General features: G+C 42.0%; 3 protein-coding genes and 1 non-coding gene across 12 annotated transcripts; 1 reads left to right on the top strand and 3 right to left on the bottom strand.

The window, feature by feature from the left end:
* Positions 1–1,286: 1,286 nt before the first annotated feature.
* On the bottom strand, positions 1,287–6,497 carry LOC103647320 (pentatricopeptide repeat-containing protein At3g29230). Of its 4 annotated transcripts, none has more exons than XM_035965395.1 (4): positions 4,858–6,497; positions 2,611–2,746; positions 2,284–2,485; positions 1,288–2,210 (listed from the first exon to the last, which is right to left on the bottom strand). In XM_035965395.1, exons 1-2 carry the CDS (start codon positions 6,338–6,340, stop codon positions 2,700–2,702), a joined length of 1,530 nt encoding a protein of 509 aa, XP_035821288.1. In that variant the 5' UTR covers positions 6,341–6,497; the 3' UTR covers positions 1,288–2,210; positions 2,284–2,485; positions 2,611–2,699. The 4 variants fall into 4 exon arrangements, with proteins under 4 accessions (XP_023157433.1, XP_035821288.1, XP_035821287.1 ...); XM_035965394.1 differs by having other exon boundaries at positions 1,290–2,210; positions 3,939–6,495; XM_023301665.2 differs by having other exon boundaries at positions 1,287–2,210; positions 2,284–2,746.
* A 5,522-nt stretch (positions 6,498–12,019) lies between these two features.
* Positions 12,020–14,502, top strand: LOC100272300 (uncharacterized). 2 transcript variants are annotated; one of them, XR_561683.3, is made up of 9 exons: positions 12,020–12,345; positions 12,450–12,515; positions 12,759–12,839; positions 12,921–12,974; positions 13,468–13,536; positions 13,687–13,749; positions 13,839–13,921; positions 14,006–14,079; positions 14,181–14,487. XR_561683.3 is itself a non-coding variant. In NM_001366427.1 (9 exons), the coding sequence occupies exons 1-9, from the start codon at positions 12,130–12,132 to the stop codon at positions 14,209–14,211; spliced, it is 729 nt and encodes a 242-aa protein (NP_001353356.1). In that variant the 5' UTR covers positions 12,105–12,129; the 3' UTR covers positions 14,212–14,502. The 2 variants fall into 2 exon arrangements, 1 of the variants encoding a protein (NP_001353356.1); NM_001366427.1 differs by having other exon boundaries at positions 12,105–12,345; positions 14,014–14,079; positions 14,181–14,502.
* Positions 14,503–14,524: 22 nt separating this feature from the next.
* Positions 14,525–14,598, bottom strand: TRNAV-AAC (transfer RNA valine (anticodon AAC)). The gene has a single exon. It is a non-coding gene; the product is annotated as a tRNA-Val (tRNA).
* Positions 14,599–15,207: 609 nt separating this feature from the next.
* On the bottom strand, positions 15,208–21,446 carry LOC103647321 (phospholipase D delta). 5 transcript variants are annotated; one of them, XM_008671869.4, is made up of 12 exons: positions 21,217–21,403; positions 21,052–21,088; positions 19,239–20,304; positions 18,535–18,651; positions 17,758–17,952; positions 17,398–17,658; positions 17,225–17,293; positions 16,940–17,087; positions 16,391–16,539; positions 16,130–16,294; positions 15,836–16,033; positions 15,208–15,733 (listed from the first exon to the last, which is right to left on the bottom strand). In XM_008671869.4, the coding sequence occupies exons 3-12, from the start codon at positions 20,160–20,162 to the stop codon at positions 15,440–15,442; spliced, it is 2,520 nt and encodes an 839-aa protein (XP_008670091.1). In that variant the 5' UTR covers positions 20,163–20,304; positions 21,052–21,088; positions 21,217–21,403; the 3' UTR covers positions 15,208–15,439. The 5 variants fall into 5 exon arrangements, with proteins under 5 accessions (XP_008670091.1, XP_008670089.1, XP_008670093.1 ...); XM_008671867.4 differs by lacking the exon at positions 21,052–21,088 and having other exon boundaries at positions 21,217–21,446; XM_008671871.4 differs by lacking the exon at positions 21,052–21,088 and having other exon boundaries at positions 18,535–18,662; positions 21,217–21,416.
* Positions 21,447–22,309: the final 863 nt, after the last annotated feature.

The following is a 22,309-nucleotide window of genomic DNA, read 5'->3' on the forward strand; positions in this document are numbered from 1 at the left end:
CATAGATGAATGTTAAACGATACCACAGATTTATTAAGTCTAATTAATCATAATTAGCAAATACTTATCATCTACGAATTTATTAAGCCTAATCAATCCACAAATTTACGTAAAACGATACCACAATAATTACATAGATGAATATTTATTGCAGCATGTCAAATCATGGATTAATTAGGCTTAATAGGTTTATATTATTGTTTAGTCATCATCTATGTAATTAGTTTTGTATTTAGACTATATTTTTAATACTTTTAAATACCATATGATATGAACTAAAATTTAGTCCAAAGATCAAAACAACCCTTCTTTTAGTTATGTTTGTGGAACTGTAGAACCGACACTTCTAGTCTATGTTGTTACTTCGTGGACACGGTCCATGCACAACGAGCGTGGCAGTTGATGAGACTGTTTCACATATGACATACCCGTACTTATCCAATGTGTCGGTTGATATTGATTAGTCTGTACCTGACAATGATTCTAACATGATCGATATCAATTGAACCGACCGATCCCTTAGACTAATGGACTAATCAAATAAGAGCAAGGTTAATAATATAGCATATAGTGGGCTTTATGATGTTACCATGTTACATATAGATAATTAAAAGCTAGTTTTATAATGACTCTTATGATACAAGATATACATTTAATGTTGTATACACATGTTTCTCTCATAAATCTCTCACAAACCGTCTTGAAATTTGTGAGCAGCACACTCTCAACCGGCTATTAGTGAGTATCATGCTTTCTTTCTGTCTCCACTTCTTTCTTCCATGTCATCATAAATATGTCGAGCTATCTCTCATAGCTCGCCTACCTCATTTTATTATATGATGTCAATCATGTCTCAGTACAACATCCACCGTTGGACGAAGAGACACCATAGAAGATTGGTGTCTTCCGTGGAGCTGTCTTACATGCGGAGCCTACTGTCCAGAGCGTTAGCGTGACTAGAGATGGCAATTGATATATATCCATTGGATAGTATTATTTCATACTCGTATCCATTAAACAAAATTCTAATGGTCAAGTTACCCATATCCGCTCACGGATATAGAATTTTACCTATACTCATACATGTGCAATTAATTTTTACTCATTTGGTAACCCGTAGCTACTATGAAAGTCTTAAATTCTAATATATCAATCACTTAAAATATCAAAGAAACACATAAAAATAATTTAAACATCAAATATAACAAACTATATGATTACATAACTTGATAGTTCGACAAAGGATAGCTAAAAGAATAATTTTTTTAGCTAAGATGAGATTTATTATATGGTAATAGTGGTACGTTGCAGGTATATTTTATCCATAGGTACACGGATCTGAAATAAAAAATATGTTGCTCTAGAAAATAATAATCTCCTGTCAACTATGCATAAGGCATATTATATTTAACCGATCGGAGACGCAGCTACTGCGTTGAAATTGAAGAGACGTTGCTTCAGACAAGATCCTACCATCTATACATAAGCCTACTATGATTAACACTAATCTGACCCAGATATGGTCACACACTAAAACACATTCAATATTAATTCAAGTACCATGAACGAATTAATCGTATGAATATCCCTTACACATTAGTCATCTTGTCAACACTGGATTGCAGTATTTGGTTGACAGTGTCGTAGCTGCCTATTTGCTCTCATCTGACCTTCTGACATGGAATATGAGTAAAATCCAAGAATTTTGTATTTTATAGACTTTAACCATGCGCATGCACATCCATCTATTTTGTTGTTGAATCCAGTGATTTTTTTCAGGCATCAACAATGCAGCAATGCCTCACTGGCATCATGATTATTGAACGGCCCAACACTACAGAAATTCAGCCAACCATTGACTTCGCTAGACAACAACCCACATTCACGGCTTCAGTGCGCTGCTTCAGCTTTGTGAAACAAAGGGATAATTGCAACGAACGGAAATGCAATCATAATCCATTAAGATAATTGAAGAGCCAGTGTCCTTCTGGATCCAAGGACTGGCCAGGAAACAGAGGGATTCACATGGAAGAGTTGACAGTTGACACACTCGTTGACGCCTCTTGTCCAGGCAGGTAGGCAACTCAACCATGGCAACAAGAGGCCAAGCTTGTCTTACCAAAATTTAGAGACATCAACCACGCTTTCCTCCCCTTTAGGACGTCGAGCCATCAACTATGCACGGAGGCAGTTCTCTCTTGTGAAACTGCCTGCAGATCACTCAGAGTAAATGAAACAGTTATGAATTAACCATTTCTGCAGAGATGGACTATACAAGATTACCTCTTGTGGTCACCGCCAGTTGCTCTGAAGGCTGTCCATGCATGGTCCTAGGCGCACATGAGAAACAGAAGAAGTACCACCGCACTTAGTTGAGGAGCACCCAGCACTGTAGTACTCTTGGGTGGTTGGGGCATATGTGATGCTTCTGGGTTCCAGCATATGTGATGTGAGTACTATTATTTATGGGACCAGAAGATAGCAACTGCATTCAGAAATCTAGCATGTCAACTGAAGAACTGGGCACATGGAGGATTTATAAGTTTGTTCCGGAAAAATTCTAGACTTTAAAGATCAAAGCACGTTGCAAACAAACTCGTTTAACTTTACCAAAATAAGATATGCTCAATAGCTGCAGCATAAGGGACTCAATTCTATCGAAGTTGCTACAATTTTTTGAGGGAAGCATGTTAAATATATCAAAACTGCAAACACGAGTCCTGAGAGACGAATGCAATTCCCCAGCCTGCACAAAAAGGAGGATCCAATGAATGCTTTGCTCAAAAGTAATCAAGTACATGTAAATGTAATATGGTATTATTGTGAAACAAATTCAAGTATAACCAGTTGCAATGACTGGAGTATAAAATATAAAAAAAATTGAGGCAACAGAGGAGCAAAATGAAAAAGGCTGGAGAGTCAGAAAGTGACAAAACAGGATGACCCAGTATGGATGGTTTCCGTTCCTCTAAAGATTAAAAAAAATGTGACACCAAAGCAGTCTGAACCTTCTGGAACCACAGCAGCATACAAACGATGAGTTGAGGTTGATGTATCAAAGTTTGGTAGCAAAAAATAGGAAAGACAGGGGAGCCTAGGCCAAAATGAAGATTTCAACACTAGACCAACCTTTTACTCATAAAATGCATTTTCACTAGAGGGAGAATTCAAGTTCACAAAATACTTTCTGGTTTCTTATTTGACCTTTATCACCATCTTGTTGTTTTTATTGTTTTTTGAGACATCACTTTGACTACTTACTTTTGATCACTATATTATTATATACGCAAATAAATCTAAACTTTTGAAAGTATTATTGAAGACAAACCTAACCATAAGCCATATCATTCTCATATTATGCATATTAATATTTTCAGACCTATCACCTATCAATGGTCAAATTTTATAAAGTTTGACACCAAGTCTAGGACATCAAATAAGAAACTGGGAGTAAAAAAGAGCAAATTATCAAGGCCCAACAACCGACAGCTGCCCTTAAGGCGCAGAACTAGAAACAGCACATACCATGTGAAACCAATATAAACTGGAACAATACTGACAACAAAATGCAAATTCCTTGTAAACCTTGAGATCAAAACCATGTGAATATACCTAACATGATAAAGTTTTACTGTACATAGTAACGCAGGTGTAGAAGCAACAGGATAGAACTCCATTTGAATGTGAAGATGGTAATTTGTGTTAGCACTAAATTACAATAATTCCATCATCAGTGAACTCTTTGAATGTTATTATGTTTTAGCATTTCTGTTTTAAAATGTATGAAGATGTTGAAAGCAAGACATCTCATCAATTTGATGGAACCAGAATACGATATTTAACAAGATGCAATGAGCCAGATATCTATCAGTGAAAAATAATCATCAACATTTTTTCTGTTGGTAATTAGAAAAGCTTGAGACTGGGTTTCTACATACATGAATTTATAATAAGGAAAACTTTATATCAGTTATCTGAATGAAACATCTGAGATGCAAAGTAGGTTGTTCCTCTTTAAGATTGGCACATGCTCAGCTGGTGTCAATGGTGGCCCCATCAATCTTAAATAAAATACAGTTCATTTTCTATTCAAAATAAAAATGACTGGCCAACATACTGCAACTGCAATTCATTTGATGGCCCCCCATTTCACATTCTAGATCATAATTGACAACTGAATCAGCTTTCATTCACATGTCAAGTGCACTGCACACAACCAACCTGGCAAGATAGTGAATAACTCAACCTATCCTAGAGTATCCTCTACTGGCCATGGATGCCATTAAATCATAATTGTTGATCTAATCACAATCTTGGCTACAAAGCCCATCTGCCCTTGACTGCCTATTAGACAAAAGGCCTCCCACAGGAATTAGTCCGGAACTTATTGTTCACATAGTAAGGTTGCAGCTACTCAAAGAATTCTTCGTTATTCAAGTGGCTGCAATAACTTATCCAAGGGGGTGTGATCTGTATGTCTGATGAGGGCTATTAAACCATCCAAAGTTTTATATACCTCTTTCCTTTTCTTGTGCCTTGTGTCTTTAGCCAAAAACTCATGTACCTCATTTCCTACCTGAATCAAGCTACTACCAGGTGTTTTCTCAACTCCGCAATCACGCATTGTTCTGCGAGCATCCATCACACTGTCCCACCTTCCCTCTAGGGCACTACAATTTGAAACCAACACTTGATAACTAGAATTAAAAGGTTCCATTTCAACTATCTTTGTGCTGACATACTCTGACAACTCTGCATCACCATGCGTAATGCAAGAACTAAGCAAAGTTACCCAAATGACAACCCCAGGCTTAAGAGGCATGCTTTCAATAAATCGAACTGCCTCTTGTAACTTACCAGCTCGACCAAGTAGGTCCACTATGCATCCATAGTGCTCCATTCTTGGAACAATGCGACAGTACTCAACCATTTGATTAAAGATGCTCCAACCTTCTTGCAACAAACCTCCATGAGCACAAGCACCAAGTGCAGCAACAAAGACTGTATCATCCAGTGTGACTCCTTCTCTGCACATATCATTGTAGACCAATAGGGCTTCTCTAAACTGTCCATTATAAGCAAAACCAGATATCATTGTTGTCCATGTAATGGTACATCTTGTTTTCATTTTATTAAAAACTAAATGTGCTCTTCCTACATCTCCACATTTTGCAAACATATCTACGAGTGCATTTCCTAATGCAACGGTTATATGAGTGTTGCTTTTACTAATGTAAGAACTGATCCAGTTGCAGTATTCAACACTGCCTAGCTGAGCGCAGGCTGAGACAACACTTACTAATGTTGCTTCATCAGGCATGAATCTTCCCTCAAGCATCATCTGCTGAAATGTGCACAGTGCATCATCATACCTCAAGTTGTGGTTGTACCCTGTAATCATTGCATTCCACGAAACCAAATTCTTATCAGGCATCTGATCAAATAGCACTCTAGCTGAATCTAGTTCCCCAATCTTTGCATAAGCAGAGACCATAGCAGTCCAGGAAACTACATCCTTCCGATCCATAATATCAAAAAGTGACCATGCAGATTCAACATTGCCACTTGTTGCATACCCTGAGATCATGAGATTCCAAGAGATGGCATCTCTGATCGGCATCCTATCAAACACAGCACGTGCTGACACCATGTCCCCCGCCCTCGTGAATGCAGCGACAATAGTGTTCCAGGAGACAACATTCCTCTCTGGCATCGCCTCGAACAACTCCATGGCCCCTGCTGCGTCTCCATTCGACATGTACACACCAACTATGGAGTTCCACGAAACCACGTCTCTATTAGCCATTTCATCGAACACCTGGCGAGCGATTCCAACATCACCCGGGTCGCTGCACTTGTAGTACACGTTCAGGAGAGCGTTCTGCACGACCACATCGGACCCGAACCCACACCTCACGATCTGTCCATGGACGCACCGGCACAGGAACAGCCGCCTCAAGGATTCGCACGCGCGAAGCAGGAAGGTGAAGGTGAACCCGTTGGGGTACACCCCTGCGGCACGCATCGCAGCGTAGGCCGCCAACGCGTCCGCCGCGGAGCAACCACGACCGCCGCCGCCGCCGCCGCCGCCGATCCCTGCGAGGCGCTCGATGAGGGTGTTGTGCGCTACGGTGGAGGCGCCGGAGCCGGCAGCGCCAAGGATCGCCGCGGCGGCGGCCTGGCGCGGGGACGAGGGGGAGACGGAGAACGCGGCGGAGACGAGGACCGGGAGTAGGCGCGGGCTCGCGGAGAGGCCGCGGGCGAGGAGCTGGGCGTGGGTCTGCAGCAGGTGGCGTGGCGATTTCAGGCCCCGCAGGATCTGCAGCAGCTCCTGCTCCATCGGCGGGCTGGCGCGGGCGAGGGCTTTCTGATTCGCGCCGTTTTTTGAAAGGCGATTCTCGTATGGGAGTCCTCAAACTACAAATATTGATTGTTTCGTATTTTGTTCAGAAATAACAAGTTGACATTCGTCACAAAAACCTCTAGAGACCTTCGTCGCAGTAATCTCTGCAGGTTAAAGAAGGAAAGAAAAGGCTTCAGTATTAATGTGTAATCGAAGCACGTTATGACATCTCAAGCAAAAGCAAGTAACAAAAAACAAAGGGGATCAAACGATATGTGTGCCACGTTTCCAGGAGGAAAAGATGGTGATACGGTCTACTCTAAACCCTAAAACCCTATACCTTAACAGACTTTGTAGCATATGTATAGGGTTTAAAGTCATAATTATAATTTTATATAAAGTTGTATGTTGCACTGTTTTTATAAATACTGTACCATATTTCATCCTTTTTGTTGTTCGTGATCTCGTGTGACCTCGGATCACTCCACATCCAAAACTCAGAGGTGTCAATATCTTCAAACATACTTAAAATATTCCGAAGGCATACATGTAATCATTTGTAACCAAAGATAGGGAAATAATAAAATAAGCTCATGATGCATTATTCTAACATTTTTGCCTATGAGCTCAGCATACATGTATATGATTTAACCTTTTCTCGTTTATCTATCTCTTCTATATGAGTGGATTAAAGGAAAGAAATATCCTGTCACTTTAATAGTGTTGCCCTGTTTTGGTTTTCCTCAGAAATCGTGATAGATAACTAACATTATCGTCCATCTTCGGTGAACTCACAACTCTAGAGAATAGCATGACAAGCAACGCTAGCCTCGACACCTCTTCACAAGGTCAAGGACAACTTATCCTTCATATTGTAGCATCCCAAAAATTCAAATCCTGAAATTTTCTCAAACTTGCTCTAAATTCAAAATGAATTTCAAATTTTATTTTAAGTGTTTGTTTACGAGTTGATATCAGCAAATAAAATATAGTGGTCTATATTCTCTCTAAAATCCTCCTCAAAATATCCTACAAATATTTCCCCAGTGATCACCCTCAAACTCTTTCAGAAATACTGCCCAAATATTCCACTGATATATCTCCAAGTATTTTCTTCCTGAGAAATACCTTCAGATTCATTTTTGAAGTCCCTACAAATATTTTCTTCATAACTTTCGTCATGCTCACACATATACGTATGCCTCCGGTGTCATACGGTGAGCTCTACGAGCTAATCTCACTTATACAAGACAAATACATGTTAATCTCCCACTAATCCTCTCATCCTCCCACTAATCCTCTCATCTCTCCCCCTAATCCCCCACCATGGCTATAAATAGAGAGGCAAGGGCCTCCTCTCATCCCACCCCAAGCCATTTCATGGCAACCCCCCCCCCACACCCACACGCCCACTCTCATTACACCTCCCACACAAGCACACACTAGCACAAGGATCGTTCGGTCGTTCTTCGATCGTTCGTACCCCTATTCTTAGTTTGTTCGTTCGTTCGTCCGATCGTTCGATCGTTCGTCCGATCGTTCATGGTTCGTTCGTCCGATCGTTCGTCCATCCAAAATAATCTTTTTCCTGCCGTTATGCTGCCGAAATTCCGATCTTTCGTTCGTTCGATCATTCGATCGTTCATCGTTCGTTCTCTATATTCATCATTTACGATCTTTTATAAAATATTTCCTCTTATATATCTAATATCTCTTCTGCAGTGTCCTCTAAATTTTGTTCTCTATGAGTAAATACCTATATTAGACACATTTTACTTTTATTTTTGTACATACATATTTGTCATACTCTCAAATGCATCTCAAACATATTGTACATATTTTAGTTTTGCTAAATTTGTTGTTTAAAGTATTAAAATGAATAGAGGAGAGATAAACTATATACACGAAGGATCCAACAGTGTCTCCTAAATTTAGATGACTATTTAGAGGATACTGTTGGACGTGTAGAGGACGGGAATCTCCATAAAATTTATGATATAAAACATTATAGCACATTTGTTGGAGAGAGTCTAAAACAACATACTCTTAGTGTGTCACCCTCGACCGACCATTGCGCAAACAAGAGTTTTAACAATTAAATATTGACAGAATATCTAATCTAGATGAAATAGTTTTAAATCCAACATTAAAAAGACAAATTGATGAGTATGATAAAAATGTTCAAGATGAAGCAAGGTGTACATTCAAATTCTAGCTTTTATCATACGTTCACTAGTTTCTATATACAATATTACATCTAATTTACGGTCTTGTCTAATTGTTTTGTGATTTTATTTGGCCCCGCATGAATTTATGTCCTACGTCCGCCACTGCTTACTCACACCCATCGGGTCAGATACCGTCTGGGTTTCAGGTTTGCAAGTTAAATTGCCATCCCTACAAGGGATACAATAGCTAGCTAGAATACCTAATGCAGGGCCATTGTATGACAAAGGGTCAATGGGGCACACTCTTATAGGTTATGGGTGAGGTTCTCTTCATGCTAGAATGCATGATACAAAAATATGTTGTTTAGAAAAAATAATTAATCAATATGATGGACAAAGATTGTCATAAATTTAACAGAAATATGCCATTGGAGTGGGTTATGATAATTTTTGGTAGGGACTCATGATAGTTGTCACATGTTTATCATTAAGCTATACCATCTCATGGAAAATCATAAGGTCATAGTTCCTGTACCCCAAGCCCCCACACCTATTGGCAGAGTGAAGAGGAGCACATAGTTTGATTCGACATGTTGTTGCATGTCACTAATAACAGTACCACCATATCTATGAGCCAAATCAAAGTTGTTTGCAGAATCAATTTGCAAAATAACGAAGTAGTCAACCAACAATCACAGATCACGTCACAGATTTACGTGGAAAACCCTTTGTCGGGGACCATAATTAGGGGTACCCTCAAGACTCCTAATTCTCAGCTGGTAACCCCCATCAGTATAAAGCTGCTAAGGCCTGATGGGTGCGATTAAGTCAGGGATCAGTCCATTCGAGCGACTCGATCACGCCTCGCCCGAGCCTAGCCTCGGACAAGGGCAGCCAACCCCGGAGGATTTCCGTCTCGCCCGAGGCCCCCCTCCGACGGCGAACATATTTCCGGCTCGCCCGAGGCCCTGCCTTCGCTAAGAAGCAACCCTGACTAAATCGCCGCACCGACCGACCAAATCGCAGGAGCATTTAATGCAAAGGTGGCCTGACACCTTTATCCTGACGCGCGCCCCCGGCAGAGCCGAAGCGACCGCCGTCACTTCGCCGCTCCACTGACCGGCCTGACAGAAGGACAGCGCCGCCTGCGCCACACCGACTGCGGTGCCACTTGACAGAGTGAGGCTGACAGGCAGTCAGGCCCTGCCGAAGGCACCACAGAAAACTCCGCTCCGCCCGACCCAGGGCTCGGACTCGGGCTAAGTCCCGGAAGACGGCGAACTCCGCTCCGCCCGACCCAGGGCTCGGACTCGGGCTAAGTCCCGGAAGACGGCGAACTCCGCTCCGCCCGACCCAGGGCTAGGACTCGGGCTAAGTCCCGGAAGACGGTGAACTCCGCTCCGCCCGACCCAGGGCTCGGACTCGGGCTAAGTCCCAGAAGACGACGAACTCCGCTTCGCCCGGCCCCAGGGCTCGGACTCCGCCCTGGCCTTAGCCGACGATCTCCGCCTCGCCCGACCCAGGGGCTCGGCCTCGGCCTCGGCCACGGAAGACAGACTCGACCTCGGCTTCGGAGGAGCCTCCACATCGCCCAACCTAGGGCGCAGGCCGGCCACGTCAACAGGAGGCGCCATCATCACCCTACCCCGAGCTGACTCGGGCCGCAGGGAACAAGACCGGCGTCCCATCTGGCTAGCTCCGCCAGATAGGCAATGATGGCGCCCCGCATACTCTGTGACGACGGCGGCTCTCAGCCCCCTTACGGAAGCAAGAGGACGTCAGCAAGGACCCAACCGCTCCGACAGCTGTCCCTCCGCCAGGCTCCATCGCTCCTCCGACGGCCACGACATCACACCAGCTGGGTGCCAAAATCTCTCCGGCTGCCACAACGGCATGTACTTAGGGCGCTAGCTCTCCTCCGCTAGACACGTAGCACTCTGCTACACACCCCATTGTACACCTGGATCCTCTCCTTACGCCTATAAAAGGAAGGACCAGGGCCCTCTTAGAGAAGGTTGACCGCGCGGGGACGAGGACGAGACAGGCGCTCGCTTGGAGCCACTCGCTTCCCTCTCCCGCGTGGACGCTTGTAACCCCCTACTGCAAGCGCACCCGACCTGGGCGCGGGACGAACACGAAGGCCGCGGGATTCCCACCTCTCTCACGCCGGTCTCCGGCCGCCTCGCTCTCCCCCCTTCGCGCTCGCCCTCGCGCTCGACCCATCTGGGCTGGGGCACGCGGCGACACTCACTCGTCGTCCCAGGGACCCCCCGGTCTCGAAACACCGACACCTTTCAATACGAAACAAAAAAACTACGAGCTTTAGCTAGACGAAACTTTCACTATAATATGGAGTGTTTACAGAACATCGTCCTTAGACGATGACTTACAAGAGGATTATGATGATGACCTGGTCAAAACCTTAATTAAGGTCAACAATATATGCACTGCGGGGGGCTCCGCTTTGCTACACTCTGTCCCAAGACTCTGGCGACGAGCCTCCGCTTCGCTCGCCAACTCAGCCCCTTATCTAAAATTTAGATTACAAACTCAACAAAAGTAATGGATCACTGAACGCGTGGTGGCAAAGGATGAGAAGAGTAGAGGAGGCAAGGCATCGACCTAGCAGATCTAGCCACTGGTTTCATGATCAAAATAGAGGGTGTTGTAACAAACTCGTGGAAAACAAAGGCTCAGGGTGATTTTTAGGGTCAATTTACATTAGGGAGTTGAGTAGAGATTATGCAACGGCAAGTTTAAGTCTTTAAATTTAAACTTAGAATAGTAAATAGGTTAAATTTGCTAAACTAATGAAAATAAAAGTTTATGGTGATTTTTTAGGGTCTCTCTAGAGCATCTTCAGTATTGACCTAAATTAGTGTCCTATCTTAAAATATAGAGCTCAACTCGTTAACAATAGCTCCAATAGTACCTTATTTTATATTTTTTTATTAAAAAATATAGGGCACACCATCAAGTGACCTAAATATATTACATCTCAGACTAATGCTCTATCCTTATTTTGTACATCATTCTCAACATTTTTTTCCTTATAATGTAATTAATTTTCTTTCTTGATAATGTAATTTACTTCGTAAAATATATGATTTTGGAGTTAACTGTTGGAACACAATTTATTTTTTTAGTGTTCTAAACACTTTAAATGATATAGTATATTAAATTTTAGGACACTATTTTAAGTTACTTTGTTGGAGATGCTTTTAGAGACTAGAGATTATGCTAGAGCTATGAATTTAAGTCCTTAAATTAAATTTAGAAGTATGAGTAGGTTAGAGTTGCTCTTGTCGTCTATGTACGTCCTTTTTTAATACTTATAAATTTAGAAATATATTTAAAAAATATATTTAATTATAGGTGGTATTTAATGCATTAGAACTAATTGTTAATGATTAAAATTAGTTATATATTAGCTAGCTAATTTTATTAGCTATTTTTAGTTAACTAACTATTAACTTCGATGTATTCAAATGTCTCGTTAGAATGGAGTGATTAATAATAAAACCAAAGCCATTTTGCTAACATTTCCTTTCCAGCGACCGGCGAGCGCACAGCCACACGCACAGAGGGGTGTTGCCGTGTAGCAGAGCAGCTCGCGCCATGTCCCTGTCCGTCGGCGGCGCGCGGACCTCTCTCCTCCCTTCTTCGTTCACCGCCTCTTCATCCCGCCCGCGCTTCCTCGCGCTCCCTCTCCACCGCCGCTCGCACGGCTCCCTCACCTCGCTGCCGGCCGCGTGCAGGCGGCGGCTCCGGGTGCGCATGGCCCGGACGGAGTCCACCGGCGTCACCATCGGCTTCCGCGCGCCGGATTTCGAGGTCTGTGTGTCATTTTGGCACAGACTGCTTGCTATAAAGTCCTGATTTAGGCGTGGTTGTTTGAGCCTGATGTTGGTGTTCTTGTCTTTGCGGTGGGCGTTCAGCTCCCTGAGCCACTGACTGGAAAGCTCTGGACGTTGGATGACTTCGAGGGCAACTCTGCACTGCTTGTCAGTGAATTTTTCTTTCAGTATTTCCTTCGGTATTATATATGTGCTCCAATTCAACACGTATTCCACACTCACGCATTCGGCATTCGATGTAGGACCCATTTCCTGTGCAACTAACTGTGTCTGATTTTTTTTTTTTTTGCCTGTAACTTGACTGAAGAAACATGCTCAGTTCCATTGTTTGATTGTTGTTAGCCCTTGCACGTTACATTCTGAACCCCGTCTGATTTGTTTTCTCTTCAGGTTATGTTCATATGCAACCACTGTCCATTTGTAAAACATCTGAAAAAGGACATCAGCAAGCTCGCCTCTTTCTATGTGGAGGTAACAAACAACTTGGGAGAGCTGGCAGAGCTCCCTCTTCTGTTTACATCTGTGATGACTTGACTTCTAGATGCATTGCAGAAAGGACTTGGTGCTGTTGCCATATCGTCCAACTCAGTTAGGACGCATCCCCAGGTTAGGAGTTTGCAACCCATGATTACCTTACTTGAGCAAGGAGTATCTTTTTAATGCTTTGGGAACACTTTGGCTATGACTACTCTGGTAGATCAAAACCACTGGCTGTAAAGTATTTATACTTCAAGTAATATCTGATGGCGCTCCTTCTATGTGCTCTTGCATTTATCAGCACTCAAGGTTCCGAGATTTAATCAGCTTATATTGCACGATGACTTTTGCTAGTGACAGTGGGGTGGGGGGGTTACTTTACAAATATGTTACTGGTTGAGTCCTCATTCCGATTGTTCTTCTTTTCAAAATCCATTTTCAATGACACCACACACACAAAAAAAAGAAGTTATCCATTCAGTTTTGGAGGTGGCCCATTTTGTGCTCCTCAGTTCTCATGCTCCTGTGTGTCAGGACATATGTTTTCTACTACGGTTCACGCGGCTGCTCTGGTTTTCTGGTCGCACAAAATCTTGACTTTTATTTTTTTTTATCACTGCAGGATGGCCCAGATCGCATGGCTGAAGAAGCAGAGCTGTTCAAATATCCTTTCCCATATCTTTACGATGAGGTCTGGCCGCACCGTGCCTTGGATTCAGAGATTTTTCAGCGACCATGAAGATGCTTTTTTAGGCCGAGTGATATCCTATCCTTTTTCAGCATTGAAGTTCTTCCTCGTGACTAATTTTGTTTATTTTTTTGTTACCACCGCAACCTACAGTCTCAAGAGGTAGCCAAGGCTTTTGGAGCGGTCTGCACGCCAGAGTTCTACTTGTTCAAAAAGGTAAGGGCCACTGAGAAATTCCAGCGTTCACCAGTTGTGCAAACTGCAATAATCCAAATAGCAACTGACTCCCTTTCGCCGGAGAGCAGGATGGCCGGAGGCCTTTTGAACTTTTCTACCATGGACAGTTCGATGACTCAAGACCCAGTAACAACGTGCCTGTAACCGGAAGGTAAACTTTTGTGACGTCTGTGTTAGCGCTTGCTTGCTTGAACTCTGCAGTGCCCCCTCCCCTGTGCTCAAGCTCTTCCCCCAGTTTTGCAGGGACCTAAGCCGCGCGATTGACTGTGCGCTCAGTGGCCAAGAACTGCCCTTTGTGCAAAAGCCAAGGTCAGTTTTGGCTACCTTAGAATCTGATTCGCTGGTGCCGCGCCTTACGTTTCATTTCTGCTTTCTAACGTTTGTTTGTTGTTTGGCTTGGCTCCCTGTAGTGTCGGCTGCAGCATCAAATGGCACCCATGAGGTGCCCACCTTGTTCGGCATTTGATTCGGCCCAGGCTCACAGGGGCTGAAGATGAGACAGATCTGTGGGGGAGAAACAGAAACATGGGAACTTCTCTTGTGTGACGGCGAAATAGTGTAGCGCTAGCGCAGCAACCAGCAAAAGGCTCATGTAAAGAATTGTTCACGAAACAGAAGAGCTTCACTTCTACCTTCTGTAGGACATGGTCATCGCAAAAGGCGTTGGTATTGTTTCCTGCTGGAAGTAATTTCTGCCGGGATGGATATTCATTTTCAGGATGAATTTTTTTTAAAAAAAAATAAGGTCAAAAAGTGGCTTCGCCCGGACTCGAACCGGAGACCTTCAGTGTGTTAGACTGACGTGATAACCAACTACACCACGAAACCTCGCTTGAAAGAAGAATAAACTGCAAATATATGTAGGTTAAATCTTGGGGAATTTAAGTGCCAAATGGATATCTTGTATTCCAACATGGCAACATCTTAGCCATCATTACTATAGCCGATCCAGCGATCCAAATCCCTATTTAGTCCTTTCATTTATCCCAATTCAACTCTCGATTAGCATAGATCCAAATTAAATCCATATTACAATTCATGTCCCAAAATATTCCAAATCTACTCAAATTTTTTATTCAGTTAAACCCATCATAGATTATAACCTAAGGGTTTAGAAATTTTTTAAACTATAGAAGACATGGATTCTATCCACAGCTCATTAGGTATAGAACACATCAATGAAGATATTGCATAAGTTTATATTAGAATTCATGTATCAAAATAATAACTAGCTTTAAGAGATATATGAATTAAATAATGGATTTAATACCACCATGAGATTGAGTGTGAGATATGGATTTACCTAATCTAGATCCGGATTAAATCCATGGTGAGATTTTATCCCTTGTAACCGAACAAGCACTTATTAACCGTGAAGAGGATCGTTTTTTGAAGGTTTTTGTCCTCAATATATAATCAGTTGTAACCACAAGCTAATTGAAGCAAACATTTTCTCATTAGTCTCCATTCATCTTGGATATCACATCTTTCGCTTTTTCAATATAAATATACATACAAACAGCCTTAAAGCTAGAAATCGGATCAGCAACTTTCCAATGTATCAACCCCTTGTTGCACCACGTCCAGTGATTCTGACGAGCAGAGCTTCAGCTCACCATTTACCAGCCTGCCACCTTCGAGCTTCTTCGAGCTACATCCAACTCAGTACTCACGTCGTCAACGCATTGGGGAGCGACGAGTGCGTCCCCAGCACCTTGCCACCGACGTCTGGGAAGCTCTCCTGCCCATGCAGCGGCCCCACCCTCCCATCCTGCTCGACCCTCACGGGGTACTTCATGAGGTGGCCCTTCATATCCGCCATCTGCGGCGAGACATAGCTCGCCCAGTTGTCATCTGCCATCTGGTTCACCTGCTGCACGCACTCCTCGGACTCTGGCCGGCGGAAACACTCCTGCACTGTGCCCAGGTGCTCCGCCCAAAGAGACATCCTGTACCCATACACCTGCAGGTGAGCAGCAAAGCAGCCAGCGCATGTGTTATGGCTCATGAGCCTTCTTCAGCTCTAGATGTGGTGCGAAGAACCCCATACAGACGAGAGACGTGCCTGTCCTCTGGGAGGCCTGCCGCTTCCAGCCCAGCTGTAGTGAGGCTGGTATGCACCCATGGCGATCTCCGTGTCCCGTGAGCCGTCCATGGATCTCTGGTTTATGTTGGCCGATCCGATGAGAACATACTCGTCGTCCACAATCATCCCTTTTGAGTGCACATAGATCATGAACCTCTTGAATTTCTGGGACAAACGCTGGAAGAAAAGAGAGAAGGACAAGCCTATCCTCACGAAACAGATCTAAATAGCGCATTTGAGCAACTCATTCAAGAACACGGTATGTGTACTTACCACTGCAGAGTTCTCATTAGAATTGCCTGTCGTCGGAACTTCATTCGAGACTTCACGTTTGCCAAGGCAATAGAAGTTCAGGTACTCCTGTGGATGCCTTTCATGTAAACCCTCCTTTCGTAGAGCATCTGCGACAATCTTGTACATCATGGACATGGTATGCCCCTTGAAGAGAAAATGGAAACAATGGAAAAAACGTAAGGGAGGAAAAACAAGCATAGAATATTTTCAATGAAAATGCGACCATGATGACGAGCGAACCTGCCAATAGAGGATTTCCTGCATAGCGGCAGTTGTCGGATTCCCTTCAGGCCACATCGGTATAACAATGTATGCTGCAAACCTTTCCTTTGCCTTAATCTTTCTTGCAATCTTTATGGCCAATTCAATTGGTATTAAGTTCTCAGCACCTGTTGCCAAAAAAGTATCCAAATCATAAGTTGAATTCACCTTATTCATCTTGACATAGAAAAATGCATCAAATGGTATATGCATTACATATCACTAGTTTCTTCAATCACCATTTACAATCAAACCAGTCATATTTATGCTCTCTTTTTTACCTTGGACAAGTGGTAAAAGGTTCGATTATTCCTCAGTCAATACCCAGGAGTGCTAAAATAAGGTTGTTAATCGCTTGTAACAACAGATCTAGAACTAAACTAGGTCATGTTTCTAGTAACAAAAAGTGAAACGAGAAATATTACAAGATCCATAAGCAAGTCCTGATTAATGATGGCACAAATGGGAGGATAAAGAACAAACGAGACAAAACAAAGTAATTCATGTAGCTAACAGTCAACTTGTTACCTGCACTTCGGTGTGCAGACCAGTAGTATGAAGACCCAATAAAGTACTGATTTTCAATATAGACGAAGTGCTGTGCAGATCTGATCGCTTTAACATATGCATTGTGTATGCTTTTGTCTATCTGCAGATTCTTTGCACAGACAAGATTCTGCACAACAAAAGGACACAATAGCATATTACTGATAGAAAGCTTCAATTTTAATGTTTATTAAGTTAATTACGACAGATCTTCATTAAAAAAATCACATTCCAATATTCCATGGCTACTCGCTGAAATGGAATTACCTGGGATTCAGCCTCTTGAACAAGTTTTGGGAATCCTTTTACAGATCCTGAATCAATCGATCGGAAAACCTAACGAAATAGCAGAAGGTAAAGAAACCATCTACAACCTAGTAGAATGAGTAATAATAGAATAGATTTGTTACATTGATCTCAATATGAATAACTCATTGTACCTGTACATGCCAGTTTTCAGGGTCCTTTTCTTCACAAACATGTGCATTTAATTCATCTGAAGAGGGGGAAACAATCCATGACATCCGATCAATTTTTACCAATGTATCATGATGCCAACTCACAGCTCTTCTGACGCTAACTTTCCACTTTGCAGATTTTCTCCATCTCTGTTCAAAGTTTGTAAGTATATCATATGCAGCAGGACCCTCAATTTTACAATGTAAATCATGCCATGGCTGTCTGGGTCCATTCTTATTAACCTGTCATGATGCTAACTTTATTAATACTAGCATAGAAAATTCTGTAAGAGAGTCAGCAAAATAGATGGACAGGAAAAAAATAGATGGTACAGAACTTACAGGGAATGTCGGGTTGTGGAAATCGTCCTTGAAAATAGTATCTAAATCCTTGAAAAGCCTGTGTTCAGGTGTATCATATCTGCCATCACACAAGTCTAGACCACCAATAAAAGCAGTTATTTTTCGATTGTTTCCTGTGGCTTGGGTGTCTACAATGACACATTTCTGATGGTGTGTAAACAAAGTTCCTACAACCTGGAGAAGATAACTTTTTTCAAGATATACTAGAAGTGTTACAGAACTCAGAGGTAAGAGTAAGTGCTATAAAATAATAGGACCTATGAACTGCGGATTCTAACTCCAAGCCCACAACTTCATTACAAATACTTCTGTCATCAAATTCAATTAAGAAGACTCACCAACAGCAAGCAGAATGCTCATATACCTAGCCAACAGTTCATCACTTTTTTCTACCCAAGGTTCACAAGAATGTTATACATACACAATGCAAATTTGAATCTTCATTTTTCAGCAGCATATATATCAAACTACCAACTTTATCTCTAACTCGCAACTTTTTATCCGAACAAAAAGATATATACAGCCTCGGCCTGAATAAAATGCAAGCGGACATCTTCTGTTTCTGTACAAGTTCAAAATTCCATTAGCTCAAAATGTAGGTTCACGTTTTGGAAGACAATGCACAGGATGTTGAGTGAGTCACAATGTATATGAAAGGACAAAGAACCAACAGAGAAAATAAGAAAGAGTACATGATATGAGGAAACTAGCAATTCAGCGTACATGTATGTAACAAGGGAGAAACAATATCCAAACCTGCTGCTTGAAAATGCTAAGTTTGTTGCTGGCATAGCGAGGAGACAACACACAATGGACACCTGAATGTCTGAAATATTTTCGAGCTTCCTCATCATGTGTATGCATGAGACCATCCTGCATTCCACCTACACCATTTCTATCAGACTATTCTTCTTAAAAAGAAGCAGCAAACATGGAGTAATAGTCAAAACAATAGGAGGAGGAGCTGAAACTTGCAGTCTGCATTCTATACTTCGTTAGGCTTATCTTGTTCATATTTTTTTCTAGAAAAACACACGAAGACTGATTATCATTATATTTTATATAAATAATAATAATTACAGAATAAATCCAAAATACAACAAGAATGACAAAGAAGAAAAAACAGACACACAACATATGCAGGTTCAAATAGTTTATTCAACTTATTAGCTTAGTTCTTTGTGTATTCATCTTGACAACAATCTTAGAAGAGACACTAGGGACATTGAAAGTAAGGAATTACACATCATCAAAATACATCTACCTTTTCAGTTATTACATTCTTGATTCTTCCTTTCATCATTATCATCTGGTAAATAGACAAGAGTACTATCTAGTGCATGTTTGCTATCTGTCTACCCCTTGACGACCATTTAAGCAAAATAGTAAAATAGTTTCGATATATATCAATTTCAGCAAAGTAGGAAATGAAGAGGTTCTACGGGAGGAAAGAATCCTACTGTTTTTAAGAGAAATTTGTCATGTGATGTTTTATCATCCCAAAGCAACACTATAACACGGACTCCTTCTTGAACTTTGCGTTTCAAAATTTCCCCAATAGTGACTGGGTTTCCATTGGGAACAGGTTTTGTTGATTCCCTTACAAGCTTCACAGGGTGATACAAGGACCAGCCGACTATGTAGATAAGGTGATGAGCCTCAATGATTGCATGACAAATATCTTCCCAGCATTTGTTTTGTTCATATGTCCTCCCATCATCCATCTCAATATGAGGTTGAAAATTGTCAGGAACATGAGCATCTTGATATAGTGTGACCTTACCACCCTTCCTAAGAGGGAAATATGCATTTGGGACACCAACACTCTGATGGCCATCAGCACCAACTCCATCCTTGTATAGTGGGTTTGTGTCGATTGGCTTATACTGGATAGACAAATGCAGCTCAGGAGATGGCTTCATAGGATTACTGTACTGACCAGAAATGGGAAACCAGCCACCGACCAAATCACCTGGCATGATGTGCTCAACTGGTATTGAAGCCACGCCGATAAGCTCTGCCCCAAAAACATCGTTGTCCTTTACATGAAACTCGACTCTGCTAACTGAATGAGCAACTTGAACATAGAAGTGTTCATCCCATTTAGGGTTCTCCGAGTTGGCAATGACTCGAGTTTGTGCCACCGTTGCTCCTGACAGACAAACTGAAACGTATGGATCACTAGTGATGATCTTTCTCATGTCCGGGTGTGGTGGTTCCGACTTCCCACAATCATTGCTGCAAGCTCCATACCCAGTAAAGCATTTTCGCATCCTTTCTGTCATGAGATCCATATTGGGGAGACATTTTGCTTCAATTATTTGTATGTCCAAGTCTCCATGCAACAACATACTAACCCCAGATTCAGCTGAGTGCTTCCCCATTTTATCACAGTATAAAAAAGATCGACCAGACAATAAAATGAACCAGAAGCTAAACTTTCATTATTCTGGAGAAAACATCCTTTGCCAACCAAATCATACTGGGTGCTGAGACCTTTATAGGTTATCCAAATACAAAAGAAACCTGCAGAGTGAACTCAATTTTCAGAAGATGCATTCATAATGACTTTCAAAAAAAAGATGCATTCATAATAAACATCAGAAAAGTGAAGATAGCACATATTTTGCAATGTTTACCACATGGACCTGAAAGCCTGAATCCCTTGGTTATGCAGTGGTATTCAGTTTCGGTAATTTGTTTTTGACAAGTCCCAGGAGTTTTTGGATTCTCTAAATAACATAAGATCCTAATTCCTATGAAATGGTTGGGGACGTGTGCATTGGTTCAAAGTAGAAAAAAGACGATCCACAAATTTCAGCAGATTGTATTGGTGCTCCCTCCTCCACTTGTATTTGGTTTCTGTTAACCTCTCAAATTCATAATTACATATGTCTGTCTAATAACTCCCTACTCCCATTCAATAGACTCACCCTAGAATCACTCCTATGAAATCAAGTTTTCACAAGATCCATCTATTGTATGATTGCATCACCAACCAGCTGTAGCAAGAATCTGATTCCGTGTGCATAAGAAGCAAAGAGAACAAATTAACATGTCTAGCATCTCTTAAACTTAAGTGGAGGTCGTCTGATTATGCGAGCAAAGGCCAAAAAGATCCTTATGATTGTTGGACAATTTGTGCTAGAATTCCACTGCTATACTAATACATAGGTAACACACATTGTAAGGTATCGAGTCTACTATTTAAAAGCATATGTACGCTGTGATATTTCGACGATACAATGCAGAATTATCTGTTTATCACTTAACTGCTAATGCATCTAGCAGTACTAGTTGAACAACATACCTGAACATGCAAATACAGTAATTAATTAAAGCCAGAAGCCAATAAACAATACCCAATCGGAAGCCGGAGAGAAGGGAGAGAGGGAGAGCGGGCGAGAGAGAAGAGAAGAGAGGAGAGGGTGGGCAAACCGATAAATGTCCTGGTTGGCCATTCCCGAGGCCCGCGGAGTGCACAGGGCAACGAGCGGCGCAGGCGGCAGGGCCAGGGGCGCCGGTGCTGTAGCATATACTGGGCGCTCATGCACCCCGGTGCTAGGCTGACAAACGAGCGGTCAGCGGTGGACATACGAGAGGTGCTGCTCCTCCGTCGTCAGCGGCGGCGGCTGCGGGCGTCGCCTCGAATAAAAAAATTGATAAATAAGTTTTTTCAAGTCGTAAAATAAGAAATATATTTGTTGAATTTCTCCTATTATTTTCAGTATTTAGCTTTTAAAAAATCCATCAGAAAGTTCGCACTATTTCCAAATCGTTCGAAACATATTTTTTTCTCTTTTACATTTGCACGGGAATTATGTTCTTTCTTTTTGTTCTCTCATATTGTTTCACCTCTATATTGGCTAATTATATATTGCATCATTAGTTATGGATTATTTTAAAACCATCTGAACTGGTTTTAAAGGCTTAAACCCTAAACACTCTTCAGTTAACTTCTTGTCACACTCGGATTTAAGGGTCAAACTCGTGCGTTTGGTTGCAATGACGGGACGGGATAGGATGTGACGATCCCTCAAATAAAGTTGTTTGGTTCAAAGTCAAGGGTTGGGACAGGACTATCCAATGTTGTCCCAGTTATCCCTCAGAATTGGAGGGACAAGAGAGGACGCCGGGGATGTCCCTGTCCTGGTTGTCCCGCAACCAAACGCAAATATGTGATAGAATCAAGTCTCACATATATGATAACTCATGCTACAGAAACGAATGTCACATCTTTAATATATAATGCAGTTTTGTACAAAATAGTTAAATAATTACATCATACGAAGACAATGATCCAGCAACCTTAGTTGATTGGGAGACGACGGACTAAACCTCTCACGAATCTCATTGCGACATACATCATGCTCCTTATCTTGTGGTACCTGTCATTGACCTAGGTGATGTGGGTACAGCAAAGGTGAACTCACATACGTTCATCGCTCAATAATTTGTAAGGAATAATGTGCAGGTGAGCTCATTTAAAGTGTAAGGCTTACCAAAGAAAAAGGTTAAAACTCAGTATTGC

The sequence above is a fragment of the Zea mays genome, chromosome 2 (genome assembly GCF_902167145.1).
Source record: "Zea mays cultivar B73 chromosome 2, Zm-B73-REFERENCE-NAM-5.0, whole genome shotgun sequence".
In the NCBI taxonomy this organism is placed as follows: domain Eukaryota; kingdom Viridiplantae; phylum Streptophyta; class Magnoliopsida; order Poales; family Poaceae; genus Zea; species Zea mays.